Here is a 19,295-nt window from a genome sequence, read left to right as displayed (position 1 = left end):
AGCACACGGCCCCCGTAATCTTGGACACCGTAGCGTTGCACTTAAAAGAACGGTAGAAGTCTTCGAAGGCAGACATGAATACATCCACGTCTGTCCCAAACGTCGGGTACTTGCTGTGCGGCGCGTGACACAGCAGGTAGTGCACGAAAGTGATGTAGAAGAGTTGGCCGCGGGTCGTGTTCCACGTGCCAGCCGTGTCTACCGCGACGTCCCACTGGGCGTCCTTCGTCGCTTCCAAGCTTGACTGGACGCTGAGCCAGAGCAGCTGAGAAGGCCACTCGATCAGCGAGCGGCTGTTCTTCTCTATGCATCCGCGGTAGGTTCCCAAGGTAGCGTTGCTGGCTGTGCTCCAGTTGCTTGTGAAGATGAACTGCCACAGGGCGTCCGCCAGGTAAACGCCTACCGTCGGCATCATCAGCAGAGGCTCTGTCACGCTGCCAAACATGACGATTGTGTAGACCTGAGTGGGCACGGTCACCCTGCCCCCGTCTATGGTCACGTGGTTCTTCTGAAAGTCGTCTAGGGAATCGTTCGAAATGCTTAGAACAAATGCCTGGTGTCTCTGGGCTTTGATCACGTAGGCACGAGCCATCAACTCCGCGTGAGCGTACTCTGACGTCATAGTGGGGATGGCCAGGAGCGCGGGAACGATCTCGGACGGCAGGAGCACCCTCATTCCTTTGAGCGCCTCCTTGAGCTTGCTGAAGTCTTCTTTCTCCATTCCGCTGAGCACCTTGCGGAGCACGGCGTCGGCAATGATATCGTAAGCATTTCGGATGGCGTCGTCGTGGTAGCCTGAATGCAAGTTCCCGATGCGGTCAAGGATTATGAGTGTACGCAGTTCCTTAGCCCGGCTGCGGCATGTCTGCGCCCTCGCTTCGCTGTTGTTGGCTTCTATGTCCAGCACCAAAGCTAGTTTCACGGACGCGACCACCAGGGCTGACACTAAGGTCTGCTGCTGATTCTTAGGCTTCAAGAGGTCTGCGAAATTTTCTTTCGTCAATTGAAATGAAACCTCAGAGACGCCGGCACCGTCATTTGGATTATATTTCGCCATAAGTTCTTTCCACTGTACAGCTGTGATTTCGAGAGTGATGTTGCCCAAAAACTCGAAGGGGTGCTTCTCGGCCCAGTTTGTCTTCGCTTTCCCTACGTCTCGCGTCAAGGCGTCCACTTCCTGCATACTGATCTTCGACGACAAGGCTTCATTCACCGCTTCAAGAGCTGAGACTTTCAACGTCTCGAGGGAACTCTGCGTGCGGCTTGTGGCCGGATCGTCATGCAGGGACGGAACCGATACGCTTAAGTACGGTGCCGAGCCCATGCCACCGCTTATCCCGAACTCGATCACGGAGGGCAGTCCGAATTCGAGCGAGAGATTGACGAGCACAGCGACAAGGCTGTGGGCAGTGAGGGTAGAAGTCCCAGGAGGGTCGATGACCTTGACAAGGGCTTTCGCCGATATTTTCCCGAGGGACACATCGGCTTCATTGGGAGACATGACGCAGGCGCGGTAATAGGCAGCGATCGCCCTGCCGGCCTCGGTGATTGGTACGCCGTCGACGGGGTCCGTGCTGGGAATGGACGGCTCGATGTAGACATCTGGCGTCGAGACGTACGCGTAACAGGTGCGACCAAAGATGCTGCGGCACGGGTCGATGCTCAGATTGGCTCCGCTGAGGATGTGGTTCAGCACGTCCGGGCAGCAGAAGTGCGCCGTCTCGACGCGATGCTGCGGAGACTTCTCGTATATGGAGAGCAGCACGATTATGGCCATCGTGGTCCCCAGAACCGCGGCCGCGCCCCACGCGAAGGCCCACGGAGTGGGCGATCTGGTCTTGCTGAAGCTGTGAGTTGCCTCGGCTCCGGATGAATCAACCATAGTAGCGCCCGGGAAAGGTGACCGGAGGACTGTTCTTCCCTCGGCCTCCGCCTGAAAAAGCCGACCGCTTCTTCTTCCTCTTAAAACATGGCACATACTCACATGGGGGGATTGGCCAAGGTGTAGTGGCATTAACAAGGAAATTTCCATAGGAGATTACGACAAAACTTTAGCACCAAGCGTGAATTTTGAAAATGTATCAATAAAAACGACAGAAGAATATTTAAAGTAAAATAACAAACAGCATCTTGGTGAAAAAAGAAGAGCTCGAAAAATTTTAAAAGAATTAGCAAATGAACTTACCAGTTGCAATTATGTAATCATGGAGAATCCCACAAACTGAACCCAATGAAAATCCTTTGGCGCTCGCACCGAACGACAATAACACTGGCAGAGATAACGAGAGTCCTAACCTCCCACACCGCTACACACCGCCACACCGCTTCAACTTCAACTTCTTCAGGGCCTTAGGACCCTCGTCGATCTTCTTTATCAAGTAGTCTTCTGTTCATGCAGGGCCCACACTAACCGCTTTAGGATATTTCGCTGTCTCTCACTGCAAGAATTACTCGCTTGCTTCGCAATCTATAGTTGCGCACCGTGTTCTTATGCACAGAGGGCAAATGTGGAACCCGAATAGTACAAATCTTCGGAAGAGGCTTCACTCAAGAGTTTAAAGTTTATTTTCTGACATTTTGCGCTATTACGTAGATGACGCAAGCAGCTTGATTGTTCTATGTAGCTTTATTGTTACCTTGGTACACTTAAGCAGGTATAGATTCAAGCTTCGTTACACATTACAGACAATCTTCGATGCAGCTCAGAACTTTGGACTTTGAAGGGCGTTGTTTGTTGGTGACTTCAGGTGAAACAGCGAGAATCAGTTAGCTGTAGACAAACAATATATATAAATGACGGCACACAGGCAGAGCTATAGGCTGCAATTTCACTGCGTTTTCAATGCATTTTTCTGAATTACTTTCAAGCGTGTACAGCTTTGCACGGCTATCCAGTAATGCGGCAAGTGCGTATGACCGTTTCGTGCTTCGGCCCCTCTCAGAGCACGTGCCTTCCACAGTCCAATGCCGGATATGCATGGCATCGGGCGTATACGTCCGACGTATACGCGCAAAAGACTTTTTCCCAAGGAGCTTTCTCTTAAAATTCTGACCAAAGCACCTACTCTGTAACTAATATTTTACTGATTGCTTCATTTGTCCCTCTGTAATTGCCGTCTACCGCCTGAAACTTCGGAGCTCATAGGCAGCAGTGTAATTCACCAACTCCAGTATCGAAGTTCGGACTAGAACAATTGGAGGCACAGCACCGCAAAGATGCAGTGGTATTTCATAACAAATGGCTCTGTTTTATTCGAAAATGTGACTAAATTGAAACAGGAAAAACTGGCAGTGGGATCAGATTATTCACGCTTGCGGCTGCAGTCTCGTTCGCAACTATAGCCCCCGGCGCAGGAGCCCTCAGCGCAGCATCCTGGTGTACATCTCCTTGAGCGCGTCGGTGTCCAGTTGCAGTACGAACAGGATGCTGGGCTTGTTTCCCTTCAGGCCGGGCCTCTTGTCGACGATCAGAGTGCCTCGCGTGCTCGTGCCGTGCAGCTCGAGCCAGGCCGGGTACATCTCGGTCTTGAGCACCACGGCCGGGTTCAGGACGGTGGCCATGGCCAGCAGGTCGCAGGAGTAGAAGCCGGGCAGCTTGAGTACATCGCGCATGCGCCGACTCACGTCCCCACAGATGTCGCGCACCATCCGGCTCTTGGGGGTGTCAATGGCCAGCCAACTGGAGTACCACGTCTACGGAACATCGAAAAATCGGCAACGCTTTTAAGAATACAATGCGATAGCATTAGAGATCCCTCCCGCGCAAGTGCTCCTCGTTATTCATATATTCAGAGATGGCGGGGAGTCCTCATACCGCTACTGGAGCAGAGCTGCAGCGGTTAAGCGATGCGCCACTGCCCAGGTGGCTCTTTCAAACACAGCCACCGGTGGGGTTCTCAATAGCACTGAAAATTCATGAACGTCCTGTGGACATTTAGGACGTCCACGGGACGTCTAAGGGAATTTAGATGCTCATTGGGTTGTGAGACCAACGATGCCCTTCCCGATCTCCCGTAAGGTTCATTTCAGTGAAAACGCACTAAAATCCGGAGGTTCAAAATCGTCTAGTGTATGTTTGGTGCTATTGAGAACCGGTGGGCTTCTCAATAGCACTGAAACTCTCATGGATGTCCTGTGGACATTTAGGACGTCCACGGGACGTCTAAGGGAATTTAAATGCCCATTGGGTTGTGAGGCCAACGATGCCCTTCCCGATCTCCCGTAAGGTTCATTTTAGTGAAAACGCACTAAAATCCGGAGGTTCAAAATCGTCTAGTGCATGTCCGAGACGCTGGCATAGCGCGAGCACTCCTTCCAGCGGCACTGCCTGCTCATCGTCGCCTTCTATACGTAGCGCAAATCCGTGCTTTCGCACTGATTCGTATGCAGTTAAAAAAAACATTTTCTACAGATTTTTTCCACAAATGTTTTTTTGGGAGGCTGTCTATTTCTAGATCAATGAGATGACGCGCGTGTGACGGTGGGCAGGTAGCAATTGCAACTGAATTTATTTGATTTAGTTTCATTGCCACCGACCATGGTTGGAGCTGGGTCACCTGCTTTTGGAGACACGGACGAACGGACGGCGGCTTTTCTCGTGAACGGGGTCTCTAACGCCTTCGCAGTAGAATTGGTTTTTGAAGAAAGAAAATGGCGCAGTAACTCACTTTTCGGTGTACAGCTCAACTGCACCGTGAGGGAAAGGAGGAAGAGAAAAAGAGGTGCCGTAGTGGAGGGCTCCGGAATAATTTCTACCACCTGGTAATCTTTAGCGTGCGCTGACATCGCACAGCACACGGGCGCCTTCTGCGTTTCGCTTCCATCGAAATGCGGCCGCTGCGGCCAGGTTGCAACTCAGGTACTGCGGCTCAACAGCCGAGCGCCCCAACCACTCATTTATCGCGGCGCGTAGCGGCACACCGGGGCCGAGGCATTTCGATGTTGGTGAAAGGGCACCCGTGTGCTCTGCGATCCTTTAATTCGCTCATAACGATTCAACTCATCATAAATGGTGGCCCTTTCGTAGTGGAGGCTTGGAGCCGGCTATACTACGGCGCCTCTTTCATCTTTCGCTCCATCCTGTGACCCTTCCCTTACATCGCGGTTGAGGTGTTTACCCAGAGTGCGATAGTTACTGCGCTTTCCTCTTGACGCGGTAGCGTCAAGGTATCCCGTCCTGCGGAAAATCCGTCGTCGTCGTCGGCGGCGAAAGTTAGTTGGGGTAGGGTGACCCAGATGGCCACCCTATCCGCCCAGGGTGGTCACCCTGAACCCAACCAGGGGCACAAGATTCTGCTCGACTTCGCGCAACAGGCCACGGTCGAAAAATCGGCCAGTCACGTGACCTTGTCACGTCATCCTACATGTCACATCGCCTTGTGGCGTCATCACAACCGGATTGTGAGCAAACTTCCCACAGTAGCACATGGCAGTTAAATTAACGATTGGTCGCGAAAGGTTGCTCGAGAAGAGAAACCTGGTTCTCACAAGCTCCACTGATGGCAGCACTTGCCATCGCATGGCAGTGGTGCATCGCTTAACCTCTGCCCCACTGCGCCAGCAGTGGTATGAGGACTGTAAAAAGAGAAAGATCAAGTCCGCATATATGGGCATAACGATATCACGCCATGACCTTAAGGCAGAGCTTTAGTTTCCCTTCCCGTTTTTTTCTCCTCGAAATCAATTTTGTTTTTCAGAGTGACACTGTCATTGCACGATGGAAACGCTCTAAGCACGAATGCGTCCCAGCGCTTTCTTAATTTTTCAGCATTGGAGAAACTCTGCTGAAATGAACTTGAACTTGTGCCACGTAAAGGGCAAAGTGTCTGAGGCTGAGAGGTTACGCCTTATCGGCCAAGTGAAGAGGCCGTTGAAATTCGTTTTTTTTTCTTTCTGATATTGCCTCGACAGCGGAATTGCTAGAGCGGTCGCAAACTATTGAGGTGCGAGGGCTAAGAAATGCGGCATGGATTATTCCACTTTGGAGTCCGGACAATGAGTAGAATACGAGTGGAAAGTTGGACAGAATAAAACGCTACGCTTCCTAAGCCCTGCCCTGAAGCGAAGAATCCTATGTAAAAGAAAGCAGTTTCGACCATTCGAGATGTCGACCTCAATGGTTTCCAATGCAATACGCGGGCACTAAAACTTGGCATTCTTTTCATCACTCCGCTACACGTTGGCGATAATGTAGTACAGGAGCACCGGTTGCATTTGGCGAACAGGCAGCCAAGGCGGTACATGACTAATCGGAAACCAGTGGGAGGTCGTATATATACTCGATTGTTTGACGGAAACCCGTCTCGCGAGGGGAACCATGACAACGATGAAAAACATAGGGCGCCAGTCGAAGAAAAAGAGAAGAAATAATAATAATAATAATAATAATAATAATAATAATAATAATAATAATAATAATAATAATAATAATAATAATAATAATAATTGGTTTTTGTGTGGAAAGGAAATGGCGCAGTATCTGTCTCATATATCGTTGGACACCTGAACCGCGCCGTAAGGCAAGGGATAAAGGAGGAAGTGAAAGAAGAAAGGAAGAAAGAGGTGCCGTAGTGGAGGGCTCCGGAAAAATTTCGACCACCTGGGGATCTTTAACGTGCACTGACATCGCACAGCACACGGGCGCCATAGCGTTTTTTCCTCCATAAAAACGCAGCCGCCGCGGTCGTGTTCGAACCCGGGAACTCCGGATCAGTAGTCGAGCGCCCTAACCACTGAGCCACCGCGGCGGGTAAAAAAGAAAAGAAAGGATTGGCGTTTTTCGTCGCTGTAATGGGAAACGCTTTTGCGCTGCACTGGACGTAATTATTCACCATAATGATGATGATGACTATGAGATAGGCAGTCTTTTTGTATGTTTTCGCTCCAATGTAGCCCAGCCTTTTGGGCAAACAAGAAAAGGATTACAAGAAAAAATATCGACGACCTGAAGTACCAAAAGAGACGGATTCGTTACCCAGTCGAGAGAGTGCCTGATGCAGGTTTCGTATGGTACGAGCTGGATCTTGTCACTGGCTTCGGTCAGCACCACTCTGGTGGCCTCGGGGTCGCACACAAAGTTGAACTCGCCAGATGCGGTCACGTTGCCGATGCCTGCGAGTGACGCCGAAAACAACAACAACAACACAAGCACTAGCTGTGGAAGCGGCCTCTAGCGATAACTGCGTAACATTTCCCAGATTTAGTGCACTTCCTTGCGTTGGACGTCCTTTTTCGGGCGATACTCTGTAACACCTAGGTTCAATCAGTTGTTTCTTTATGATTGGAACCTGTCGTATGCGACGTCTCGGTTGACAGCCAGCTAGCAATCCATTCGCCAGCGCCTTTGTCAAAGGCGAAGCTTCACTAATGGCGAAGAGGAAAAAGAAACGAACGGGATTAGAATTCCAATAAAATAATGCCCTTCGTCGTGAAGGCTCAGTTCCAGCCCTACATTTTAAGCCCCGTCGCCCCAAGGTGCAAGACATGAATACTGAGATATATTAGCACTTTGGTTTGATGAAATCATCCCAGATACAGCAACATGGTCCCGTTAGGAATTCGTGGTTAATGCTTGGTGACGGTCGCAATTTCCTTCCGTATTACATTATTTGAAAGGCATTTAAAGGTTTCAGCAGATTCCAAAACCCCATTGCGGTGAAGCGAAATGCACTTCAACTTTATTTTCACTATGAGTTTGTCACTCCACGAAAGTTAGTGTGAAGGAATCAAATACTTTAACAGCTGATATCTCACGAGAAAAAAAGTCACAGATGATCAATGCCATTCGTGCGGAAGAGTATGCGTTCCCCACTTGACGGTGGCGGGTGGCGTGGTCCAGTGCGTCAATCACCATGTGACGCGCCGCACCCCATCTCCACACACCTGATCCAATTAAAAAAAAAGTAAAATGCTTTTTTAGGAAACAAAATGGCGCAGCAACTGTCTCACTTCTCGGTGGACACCTCAACCGCACCTTGACGGAATGGAGAAAGGTGGGGAGTGGAAAAAGAAAGAGGTAGAGAAAAAGAGAGAGTTTTGACCACCTGGGGATCGCTGACATCGCATAGCACACGGGCGCCTATTGCGTTTCGCCACTATCCAATCCAGGATTCCCAGTGCGCCACACCCTCTCCACCCCTCGACTCTGTTTGGCGACCGTGGTTTCTCTCTCACCGCCCGTCTCTTCCCCCTGACTCTTCTTCTCTCCACTTTGCCTCCTCTCCCCGAGGCTTCAAACGCCGGACGCCAATGCCAGGCATTTATTCCACTAACGGGGATTCTAGTGCAAACGCATTAGGACGGATCCTCAAAGCCATATGCTGTTTATCTCAAGAGGAAACACGCTGTATAAAGCTTCGTCCGGAGCAGGGCACCTCCTTGCCAGAGCCACTGCTCAGGATGGCGGAGACCACAGTTTGGTCGAGATCAAATTTAAATTTGTATCACTAGGATTGCGTAGAGCTCTGGTGCAGACATGAAGCTAATGAATTTCTACACGAAATAGGAATTCCGAGCCTGGCAGCCGTATTGGGCGATGTCATGGTCCAGACAGCCGAAACATTTAGAATAATATTGCGGCGCTGCTTTAACTCACAATGACCTAGTTGTCATGCTCTTAGACGGCGAAACCATGAGGCGGCCGGGTGAGGGAGATAAATGAAGTGCTCGCTTGCCGTCGCACGTGCCACCCATGATGACGATTTGCTTGAAGTTGGAGAAGAAGTCGGGGTCCAGGCGCGCGGCCACGGCCAGGTTGGTGAGCGGACCCAACGCCACGAGCGTGACGGCGCCGGCGTGCTTGCGCGCTAGCGTGACGAGCGCCTGCGAAGCGTGCTCGCTGCGTCGCTCGAACGCCTTGTCGTCGGGCAGCGGGAAGCGGTCGGCCACGCCGCCCAGGCCGTCCTGGCCGTGGATGATGGCCGCGTTCATCGGCGCCGCCACCAGAGGCCGCTGGCAGCCTTGGTACACCGGAACCTGCAGTGCACGGTGGCGCCAGACGTGCCAACATGCATACGGCGACACTAGCCATCCTAATTATCTATATATTACGACATGCATTTTACAGCGAAAGCCGTTGGCTCTGGCGTAGCTGTGTCGCAGTGATTGGTCAGCATGTCGCGACGCCACGCGTGACGTCATATTAATGCGTGATGGCAAGACACCATGCTGAGTGGGACGTCACAATTGATAGCAGTGCCATAAAGCGCGTTCTGCCAGTGAAGAAGACAGGTGATAATGAATAAACGATATTACATTCACCATTGCAAACAGGTGTCGCTGAATCTCGCATTACACATTGGCAATGGCCCTGTGGTTTTTAAAACTTCAATCGCAGGAAGAAGATGGGTCTGAGTGGTTCTCCCGTGGAAAATAAAACCTATGTAAAACAACATTTATTTCACGTTTTTTATTTGCAAAAATGCGTTGCAGAATTGAGTGATTGGGCAAGTTGTTACAGGAGGTCCCAAAGCGAAGCTTAATACAAATACAACAAACTGGCAGAAAGGCAACGTTATATTTATGTTGTAATCCATGAAAAAAATCAAACATTTGTTACAGCAATCATAACAACTCATTCAAATTGATAAAAAAAATGTACAGCACAACAATGTTACAACTTTTCTTGCAAAAATATTTGGATGCTGAAAATGAAAAGCCCGAATGACTGAACAATTTTAATGCATGCAGGTAGTAAGTTCCAAATTGTGTCAGCTAAAACAAAAGGGTTTATTTTCAGTAATTACTGTTAACTTTTGGAAGCAGCAATGTCTTCATTAAGTGCAATGAAGATGAACGAAGCGAATTTTAAATAAAGGAAGAATATTAAATTTCGCTGTAAGGCAGCAACTGAAATACTGTATGGCGAAACGGTAAGCATTCGAAATGATTTCGTAGATGGGGGGATGCTTGTGGTATACGTAGCATACGCATATCTCCCCACGAAGATAAGCAGTAAGCAACGTGACTGTGTATAAATTCAAAACAGTGCACGAATATTAGGTTGCTGAAAGTAATGACCTGTATAGCGTGTACGTTAAATATCAGATGTTCGACTCGTATAATGCTAATAGATTTAGTACGTCTAGAAATAGGGTTGATGCAGGTATCCAAATAAAGCTAAAATGAATAAGTTGTCTATGATGGGAATGAAAAACTATAAAATGCTTTTCAGTAATCATTTCAATCTGTTTATTTTGACACCAAGCAACTAGAATGTCGAGTTCAACATTCAAGGTTGTAATTAGGAATTTTATGTTTCTGTAGCTAGCGTGGTGTCGTCAGCTATAAAATGCAGTTAGGTTTGGTAAAGTAACTAGGCAAATCATTAATGAATATCAAGAAAAGAAGTGGACTTAGAATTGTGCAGCAGACCTCGGTTGATCACCACTGCCTGAGAAAAAAATGTCGGCAAACTTGACTATTTGAAAACGGTCAGCAAGGTAACTTCGTATAAGTTGGGCCGAAGATGTTAATTTGTGATCACATCTGTAAACTCCAATGTTTGTAGCATGAGGTTTAAATTATTTATGCATATTTATTGTTTCATTTCTATGAGCAAACAAGTATGACTGTGTTGCTGCGTTTTGTTTAATGTTGTCTGCAGTCTTGCATAAATGTTGCACGATGTAGTATTTCATTTCTGCTTATTTGCGTTTTTATATACACGGAAGATGTGTAGTGCTGTCTGTATTTTAGGGGGGCGAGGTCCACTCAAGCTCACGTCTTTTGCTTGCGTTTGAAAGAAGTAAGCACAAAACGAAAAATAAAAGAAAGTAAAATCTTTACATTAGTCCCTGCCGGCTCGTGCATTTCTCTAGAGGGTACTTATGCTTACCTCGAGTCTACCGCAGAGGTGGAGTAACCGGAGAACATTGGAGTAGACGTATGGCAGTTCCACGTTTCCAGACACGCAGGTGATGGCCAGTATCTTACACCTTCAAGAGAGAGCGAATAAATGGCTATGAGAAGAAAGGGAGCTTCTGTGGCAGCTTCGGATGATGACATCAGTGGGTTCCCATGTTGGCAGAGTCTGTGCTGCATGCCAATGATGGTTTATGGTTTATGAGGGTTTAACGTCCCAAAGCGACTCAGGCTATGAGGGACGTCGTAGTGGAGGGCTCCGGAAATTTCGACCACCTGGGGTTCTTTAACATCTACTGACATCGCTCAACACCCGGGCCGCCTCTAAAATTTCGCCTTCATAGAAATTCGACCGCCGCGGCCGGGATCGAACCCGTATCTTTCGGGTCAGCAGCAGAGCGCCATAGCCACTGAGCCACCGCTGCGGCTGACATGCGAATGAAAGTTGCCCAACGTCTTAAGAGCATATCATTTATTAGGAAATCGCAGGCTCTTCAGGATGGAGGTGTCATGTTCTGATAAATGAAGCGAAGATCTCACGGCCAGGGAAAAAGAAAAAGACTATCGTAGACATCAGGAACAAATGCACAAAATTTTGAACGATTTACAGGATGGCGCTCTGCAATCTACTTTTACAAGGAATGATAAGAAGCCCCGTTTCTTGCAACAAAATCAAAATGTGTTTTTGAGGAAATTTAGTTCGTTGTTTCCAGTAATCTCAGATGCTTTACGCATACTTGAAGAAATAACGTACCTCTCTCTATGCAGAAAGCCAGTCATTGAGTGCAAGGAAATAATGAGGAAATGTTTCTTTGTTTAATTTGGGGTGCTAATCAGCGAAAAATTGATTAATGTAATAAACATTTTTTACCTGGGAGTTAAGTGATTAGGAAGAGAAAAAAAAAAAGACAACCGCATTCCACCGGTTGAATCCCAACCGACCACGGCCACATGTCTCGTACGGTGCTTTACCAACTGAGCTACGGGGTCTATAATGCAACATTCTACTTACTACCTCGATGGAAAGAAACGCGAACAACCCAGCGCCAACACGGCCCGCTGTTTCAATTTCATTTCACCGCGCATTTACTTCGGTGATAGCAAAAAGACCCTATAGATTCGTCCATGGTGCATAAGACGACTCTAACGTCTTTTTCGAACCACCCAGGTAAAAGCGCGATGAAAATAAATACCAACAGCGGAGCGTGTTGGCGCCGGGTTGTTCGCGTTTCTTTCCATGGAGGTAGTACGTGTGTATTCGTGTTGCGCGTAACCTAACCTTGAGTGTGTTTAGCAATTCCACCCTCGACTTCAGCGGCAGACGCGAGAACGTCCTGTAATACCGCAAATACTACGCGGAACGCGATCTACCGGCGAGGCAGGCAACTGTGCGAGAACCCTCTTGTGCCACCTGTTGCATCAAGACATAAATCAGTGCGGGCAGAAAAAGAGATGAAAATAAAATTGCCCAGCCCGCACCGCGTAGAGCACAACGGGCTTGCCATCAATACAGCTAGCTAGAACCGAAGACCTCGTTGTGCTTTTGAGCAGACAAGGGTATGGATTCGAGGGACTCGTTATCACTTACGTATGAAAGAAGCCAACAGAATCTACAGGGAGCATAGTCTCATAGTCCCCGGCGCCTCTCGCGTTTTTTTAAATTTCGTGTATGTAAAGATTTTCAACTGAATCTGCTCCTTTTTTTCTGTGCATGTAACGATTTTGAACTGAGTCTGCCCCTGTTCCTTGTGACGGCTGCCTGGGACTCGTCAAGCTGTATACCCATAGCTTTTAGTCCAGGCAGCCAGCCAGAATTTTCTGGGAAATAAATGGAATTGAATTGAATTGAACATGCATTTCCCGAACTTAAGCTGCTTAAACTGTCTCCGTCGAGCTGAGTAATCAAAACATGTGACATCGAAATATGTTTCATTCAAATGAAAGTTTAGAATGCCGTATTTCAAAGGAGTACATTGCGTCTCTCCAGATAGAGTTTTTAACCTACCGCAGGCTGGACACTTCGGCAACCTTAATAAAAGAATAAACGCGCCTGTTGATGAAGCCAGCGGCGCGCTGCGTCGGGGACAATTTAATCGAACGCAAAGCAAGTGTCACTGGGAAGTTCATTCATGGAACTGCACGAGGATGCTGAAATGGGCGATACAACACACACAAGCGCTCGTGCGTGTGTTCTTGCTTTTCGTCTGCGTCTTGTTACGATCTGAGTTTTCCAAACAAGCATGTTCATTCATCTCAGGAAACAGCGAGATATCCGGCGCCGCCATTCAATATATATGCTCTCCGTAAACTCACCATCACCCTTAGTGCGGGAGAGTGTGTGTGGTGAGTGAACGTTGTGCGATTTCACCTTTCAGTAACGTTCTACTTTAATGGTGAAATCTGGATGTTGCGCATTTTTCGAAACGAATTTATCCCTCCGGAGTGTCTTGATACGTGGGATTAGGGCCACTTAAAAAAAAATTAAACTTGACTGATCTCAACCATTCATTGCACCGTATACTTACCGTTTTTCCGTGGCATGTGTGGACATTCAGGCCTCTGATGTGCCTAGCCAGGAGCAGAGCCAGGTGCTGAGCCTCACCTTCCCCCCCCCCCCCCCCCCACTCTCTCATTTGTAATAAGCGAGAAATTTGTGGGAAAATTTCAATGTCCCTATTTTTACGACTGAGGTCAAGCAATACATCGTGACTGTCACCGTCAGTCGTGCCCTAAAAGAGTTGCATAAATCCGGCCCTGTGCTTAGCGGTCTAAACAGGCGTAACCAGCGAGTTCTAATGCCACGGGGGGTTGTGTGTATACTATGCATGGCATGAACAACGCAACGGATATGCAAGTAAAAATATAATGCGGACTATATTTAGCGTGGTTAGGCCAAAAGCGAATTTGGTGCGCGAGCGCTTCGTTCTCGATTTTGAGGCTCGGTTTTCAAGGTCAAGCAGGCTTCACACAAAGATCGGCGAAATCGGACTTACGCTCCGATAATGGGTTAACGCCCATATATGCGGATTTGGGTGATTCTATACTCCACATTCATAGATCGCTGGGAGTTCTTGCTGTACGTAAGAAGTCTACAGGAATTTAACTGAAACGACCCGCAGGGCATCTTAAACTAGATGTCTTGGTGACAATAGAAATAAACTTTTTACCGTTTGGTGTACACATGAAGTCCCCGAAATGTAATTTCTATAGTGTGCGAAGATGACGTCCTAATAGATATCTACATGACATGCACAAGACAGGTTACGTAAATGATTGCCATCTTAGGCGCTAGGCAATTTTTCAGTGTGTCTTTGCACATGTTTATGACGGTTCTTTGAGGGTGCATATTCAGGACGCTATTTCATCTAAAAAAAACTTGAAATGACACTTAAGCTCCGCCTTAAGGGTATGACGCGACAGCGTTTATGTGTTAATGCCTATACATGCGGAATTGGGCATTTTCTACTTTACGTTCATATGTTCCCAGGAGTTCTCATACCACTGCTGGCGCAGCGGTTAAGCGATGTGCCACTGCCCTGCGATGGCAGGTGCTGCCACCGGTGGGACTTGTGACACCCAGGTTGCTCTTGCCGAACAACCTCTCGCGACTAGTCATTTATCGAACCATTGCCTGCCACCGTGGACAGCTTGCTCACAGTCCGGTGGGCAGGTTGTGACGTCACAAGATCACGTGACCTAGGTGGCCCACTTAAGGCAGGTTGCCCACAGCCTGGTGGGCACGCAGTATCACCTCGAAGACAACGGCTTAGCGGCTGAGTGGAAGCTCTAGTGCTAACGCACTTAAAAAGAGAAAGAAGGAAGGAAGGAAAGAAAGAAGCAAATAAAGAAAGGGAGGGAGGGAATACTTGGGATACGCACGGGGTTGAGAGGGCCAGCATGAGTGCGAGCGCATCGTCCACGCCAACGTCTGTGTCAATGAGCAAGACTGGCTGTTCCTCGCTGCAGGGCATGTCCGCTTCTGCATCGCCACCGCTGCAGCTGCGCCCGAAGCCTGAAACATGCGTGCGTCATTACGTCACGGGGAATGCCTGCAGGCTCGCTCAGTGCTAATGAGTGACGTGTGTTCACAATTATTATCATTATTAAAGTCCATCATCATCATCATCATCATCATCATCATTATTATTATTATCATCATTATTATTATTATTATTATTATTATTATTATTATTATTATTATTATTATTATTATTATTATTATTATTATTATTATTATTATTATTATTACTAGTTATTGTTTGAATACGCGGGCAATGCAGTGCTTCTTTTTGGAAAAAAAAAAGTTAAGTGAGAAACCACGCTTGAGGTGTAAGCGCGAGCAGCATTTGTAAGTGTCACGGCCGGGAAAAAATTCAGAACATTTCAGTGCGCGATGTCTCCAACAGCGAGTCGTCAGTGAATTCGGGAACCACGGTTCTTTACGAGCAGTGCATCGCGTTTCACGCACGTAAGTTAACCAAGATTTCAGTCAGCTCAGCAAACAAGCTGTGCTACACGTCACGTTTTAAGATTGTACTGAAGTTGTGCTGCACGATTTAACACAAGTGTTTTTAACTACTCCCTGCCTAAATCTCACCGTCCGTACGCGTGTAGGGGCGCGCGAACCAAATAGTACGAATGTGACACTGATACGTATGCGCTGATATCCCGATGCTACGGGGAGCAGCTGTATACCGTATTTACACAAATATAACGAGTTTTTTTTTCTGACTTCGTTGGTTTCAGACCGCATCTCGCCATAGGCGTGCATAGGTTTCTCCATACGGGGGGCCGAAGTTCATGGTAGCGCCCTTGCATGTCTTCTGGATAATAGGGAACAATGGTAGAAAATTTGCGCCTCCCTTCTTCATGTCTATTGGGGTGGGGGGCTACTTCTTCCCTTTGTCCTCCACTGCGCACGCCTATGCATCTCGCATTACATTCGGAACCAAGGTATGAACACAACACATTTTTTCTCACTGCTTCTCAATATAACTACAATGGCCTTAACCACTAGACTCACAAGTAGTTAGGAGAAGCACTTTTGGATGACCTTGAGCTCGAGCAGTGCGCGCCGTGAAAATAGTGTGCGGTTATGAACGGCGAGGGCTGTTGAGAAGGAGTGGAGTGGAATAGGGAGCGGATATAAGGTAAAACGGGCACAGAACTGGGCAGCGCGAAACTCGTAGCAGCGGTGGAGCGGCGATGACGGCGACCGCTGCTGCATGGAAGACTGCGTGCGTTAACTCGTCGGAGGCTTTGCTGCAGTCGATGATGTGGCGCGCATTTTTGAAGTGTTGCCACTTAAATAATATCGATGTATCCGTTGCTTCAATACATTTGCGAGCCATCGCCATTTTAGTGCGGTAGCGATACTCGGCGCATTTTCCGATTTCGGCCATACGTACGTAGATAGTACGCCCTTGAAGCCTGTTTTGTGGCAGGCGCCTCACGTGCCAACCAAGTTGTAGGCAATCTGCAGGTGTACAACTGACAGGCCTTCACTTGGGTGAAAGGTGTAGCTCGGTGAAGGCCTTTAAGGCAAATACCTTTAGGTCAAATGCCTTTAGGTGAAGACCTTTATGCCAAAAGCGTTTATGGCAAACACCTTTAAGTCAAATCTCTTAGGTCAAAGATCTTTATGGTTAAGGCCTTTAGAGTAAAGACCTTCAGGTCAAAGGATGCTTTCGCATTCACAGCACGTAAGGACCTTAAATGCCCACCATAACTAGCGCTACTGCACGATATTCCGTGCTTAGCCATACTAAACCGTCTGCAAATATTTTTTTTCGACCATTCGGCGCCTCGTCTGCAGTTAGCTTGAAAAACCTGTGATGTCGCTCTTCTATTGACACAATGTTGTAAGCCCCCTACAAGCGTAAAGACCTTCAGCTAAAGGGCCCTTGAGGTGCCTCAAATAAATAATAAATCAACAGCAGGCCAAAACATACTGTCAAAAAGCCGCCTTTATGGACTGGGAACTTTTGAGGCACCCTTATTCGGCTTGTGCATCAAATGAATACCTAAGGTACCGCGGACGACCTCAAACGTATTACGGGAGTTAATCATCCCGTAAGCTTGCGCCGAAGAAACTCACAGTGCTCTCCATTGCTCTCGTCTTGGCTTTGTTGTAGGTATCCCATCTGGGGCACAAAATCTAAGGGGCTGTACGTACACTATGTGTAGCGACGACAAACTGGCTCCGCTATCGGGCACTGCCTATACAGGACGCGCTTGTGACGCACATGCGACGTAATCGCAGTGTATCCAGTGTGATTACGTAACAGTTCCTATCTGGCAATGTTTCACGGCATCTCGCTATACTGTGATACGCTCCAGGCGTGAAGCGGATGCGAACGATCACGCAACAGCCAGCCGAGATACTGGGAAACAATGCTGTCGTTGCCCTCAGCAGGGCCGTGGCTTAATTACCTCTATCCAGGTCAGGGGGCGTGCCCCCTGACCCACGGTCGTTTCGTCCTTGGCGCCATTGTTCCTGGGCTGCCTTCAAGACGTGTCCGTGGTGGTCGACACGGCGCACGTTGACCCCGTCGCCTTGCCCGGGCCAGCCATGCACAGGCACCAGAGCAGCTGCGAGACTGCTCGCGGTGTGAAATTCGGCGCACTATTGATGTCGATGACAGTGGCTTTCTTGCCTTGCGCCGAGCTTGAATGGGCCGATTACTGGAGTTTCGCAAGCGCTTTCAGGGGCTTACCAGACACGTCTCGCGAAGTATTTTTCCACCTGTCGAAAACGCCCGAGTAGGGGGTACGCAGTAGGAGTTGAAACACGGTACGATGATGATGATCAAAGACCAATAAAAAAAAAAACTGCAGAACTCTTGGCCTATGTCCGCGCGAAGAAGTGACGGCGGTGAGCGTACCGAGCTTATTATTGTCTTTTTTTTATGACATCAGTGCATCGATCTTGTTTTTTTGCATGCTATGCATGATGAGTCAGTTTCTGGGTGCTTATCACTTGCCCGCATGCATTTATTCCGTGCGAGAAGAAATAAACAATCTGATGTTACTTCATGCTTACATTTACAGCGCAACGTTTATTGCTGCGAGGAGCAATAAACGTTGTTGAAGTCGACGATTTGTGGTGTCTCCTCTCGTGTCTGTGTTCGTCTCTGCGCTGTGAATGTAAGCATGAAGTACCAACTCGCCCAGCAACTGATTTTAATCTGTTGTTAGTGCGCCTACGTGCATGTCCCCTGTGCTCTGCTCTGTCTGCCGTGTATATATAATGGCGCCTTTTTTTTTTTTGCAATAATGCTGAACCAACTCCCCCACCAGTACGTGCTTAGTGCTTGGCATCAGGGAGATGTGAGCTCACCTGCAAATTTCTCGCTCGTCGAAGCTGCAAGTCCTCAAAACGAGGTGATGTTTATAGTGCAGCTAGGCGTGCATTAACCATGAATAGATTATATTCTTTCAGAACGGTTTAATTTTCAGTTATGAAAATAAATGATGCAGAATTTTCTGAGTGAACGTTCAATCGGGACTGCTCTTTTTCCATCACAGAAAATCTTCACTCTCACACGCGGGAGGACAGGTTGGCTGCCGCCACGTATTCGCAACGCTTGTCGCCGTTCTGACTCCGCCCTTTCGCGATGCTGCATAAGGAAACGGGCGGAGCGCTCATTGCCTGCCTCGTCACTACTTTCTATTGGGTGTGAGCTTTATTTAAGCTGACCCGGGCGAAGGGTCGTGTTCATTCAGCAGCGACCGACCATCAAATGGCGGAAGTGTGGCTGCGGGTTCCACATGGAGGTAGGAAAGAACTCAGGACAAGCGGTCACGTCACATTTTTTGAAGCCGCTCCCCCTGCTCCCCCCCCCCCCCCCCCCCCCCCCACTTGGCCGCTGTCTCGGCGCGCTTGCGCATACGCAGCGGGCAGGCAATGTAGCAGACGACGTCGCTACGCCTAGCGTTACCATTGGTTGCGCCTTCGGCTAAAGACACCCAGTGGTCCTTGCGAAAGCGCGTGACTTCCGGCGCGCTTTTTGGCGTGTAAAGTTCGGATAGCGATTGCCTCTCCTCAGCATGGAGGAAAAAAAAACTAGGAGGGAGCGTGACGTCATAATCTTGAAGCCTAGTCATAAAAAATATATTGGAAAGCATCATGGGAAATAGGCCCTCACGTGACACAGCAGCGGTAGCCCTTAGCCGGATTTCGGTTTCGGTTTCGCACTCTCGCTGTGTTGCCTCAGACTAAAAAGCACCATAATCCAAGCGCTGGTTGGCAGTCTAGCAACTGTGGAGGGCCTATTTCCCAAGAGTCGGTGCGCAAAAGGGCCCTCGGCAGCGGCGTCAGAGGAAGATGGCTTGCAGAGGCTGAGCGCGTGACGTCATGCTCCCTCCTAGTTTTTACTTTCTCCATGCTCCTGAGCTTTCCTTCCTCCATGTTTCCATAACTGCGAGGCATGCAT

At 48.4% G+C, this 19,295-nt stretch overlaps 1 protein-coding gene across 2 annotated transcripts; it reads right to left on the bottom strand.

The window, feature by feature from the left end:
* Nucleotides 1–3,225: 3,225 nt before the first annotated feature.
* On the bottom strand, nt 3,226–17,495 carry LOC144118538 (uncharacterized). Of its 2 annotated transcripts, none has more exons than XM_077651455.1 (6): nt 17,293–17,495; nt 14,740–14,872; nt 10,835–10,934; nt 8,673–8,973; nt 6,974–7,110; nt 3,226–3,693 (listed from the first exon to the last, which is right to left on the bottom strand). In XM_077651455.1, the coding sequence occupies exons 2-6, from the start codon at nt 14,829–14,831 to the stop codon at nt 3,361–3,363; spliced, it is 963 nt and encodes a 320-aa protein (XP_077507581.1). In that variant the 5' UTR covers nt 14,832–14,872; nt 17,293–17,495; the 3' UTR covers nt 3,226–3,360. The 2 variants fall into 2 exon arrangements, with proteins under 2 accessions (XP_077507581.1, XP_077507580.1); XM_077651454.1 differs by lacking the exon at nt 17,293–17,495 and adding an exon at nt 16,958–17,057.
* Nucleotides 17,496–19,295: the final 1,800 nt, after the last annotated feature.

The sequence above is a fragment of the Amblyomma americanum genome, chromosome 2 (genome assembly GCF_052857255.1).
Source record: "Amblyomma americanum isolate KBUSLIRL-KWMA chromosome 2, ASM5285725v1, whole genome shotgun sequence".
NCBI lineage: Eukaryota > Metazoa > Arthropoda > Arachnida > Ixodida > Ixodidae > Amblyomma > Amblyomma americanum.
This window is presented reverse-complemented; position numbering and strand designations above follow the sequence as displayed.

What these genes read in the sequence shown, in the direction of transcription:
- LOC144118538 (XM_077651454.1), bottom strand. Translation starts at nt 17,003, where the DNA reads ATGGGATACCTACAACAAAGCCAAGACGAGAGCAATGGAGAGCACT. An exon ending in CATGGGTGGCACGTGCGACG is followed by an intron (nt 7,111 to 8,672) that starts GCAAGCGAGCAC and finishes CGTCACTCGCAG; the next exon opens with GCATCGGCAACGTGACCGCA. An exon ending in TCAGGCACTCTCTCGACTGG is followed by an intron (nt 3,694 to 6,973) that starts GTAACGAATCCG and finishes GATGTTCCGTAG; the next exon opens with ACGTGGTACTCCAGTTGGCT.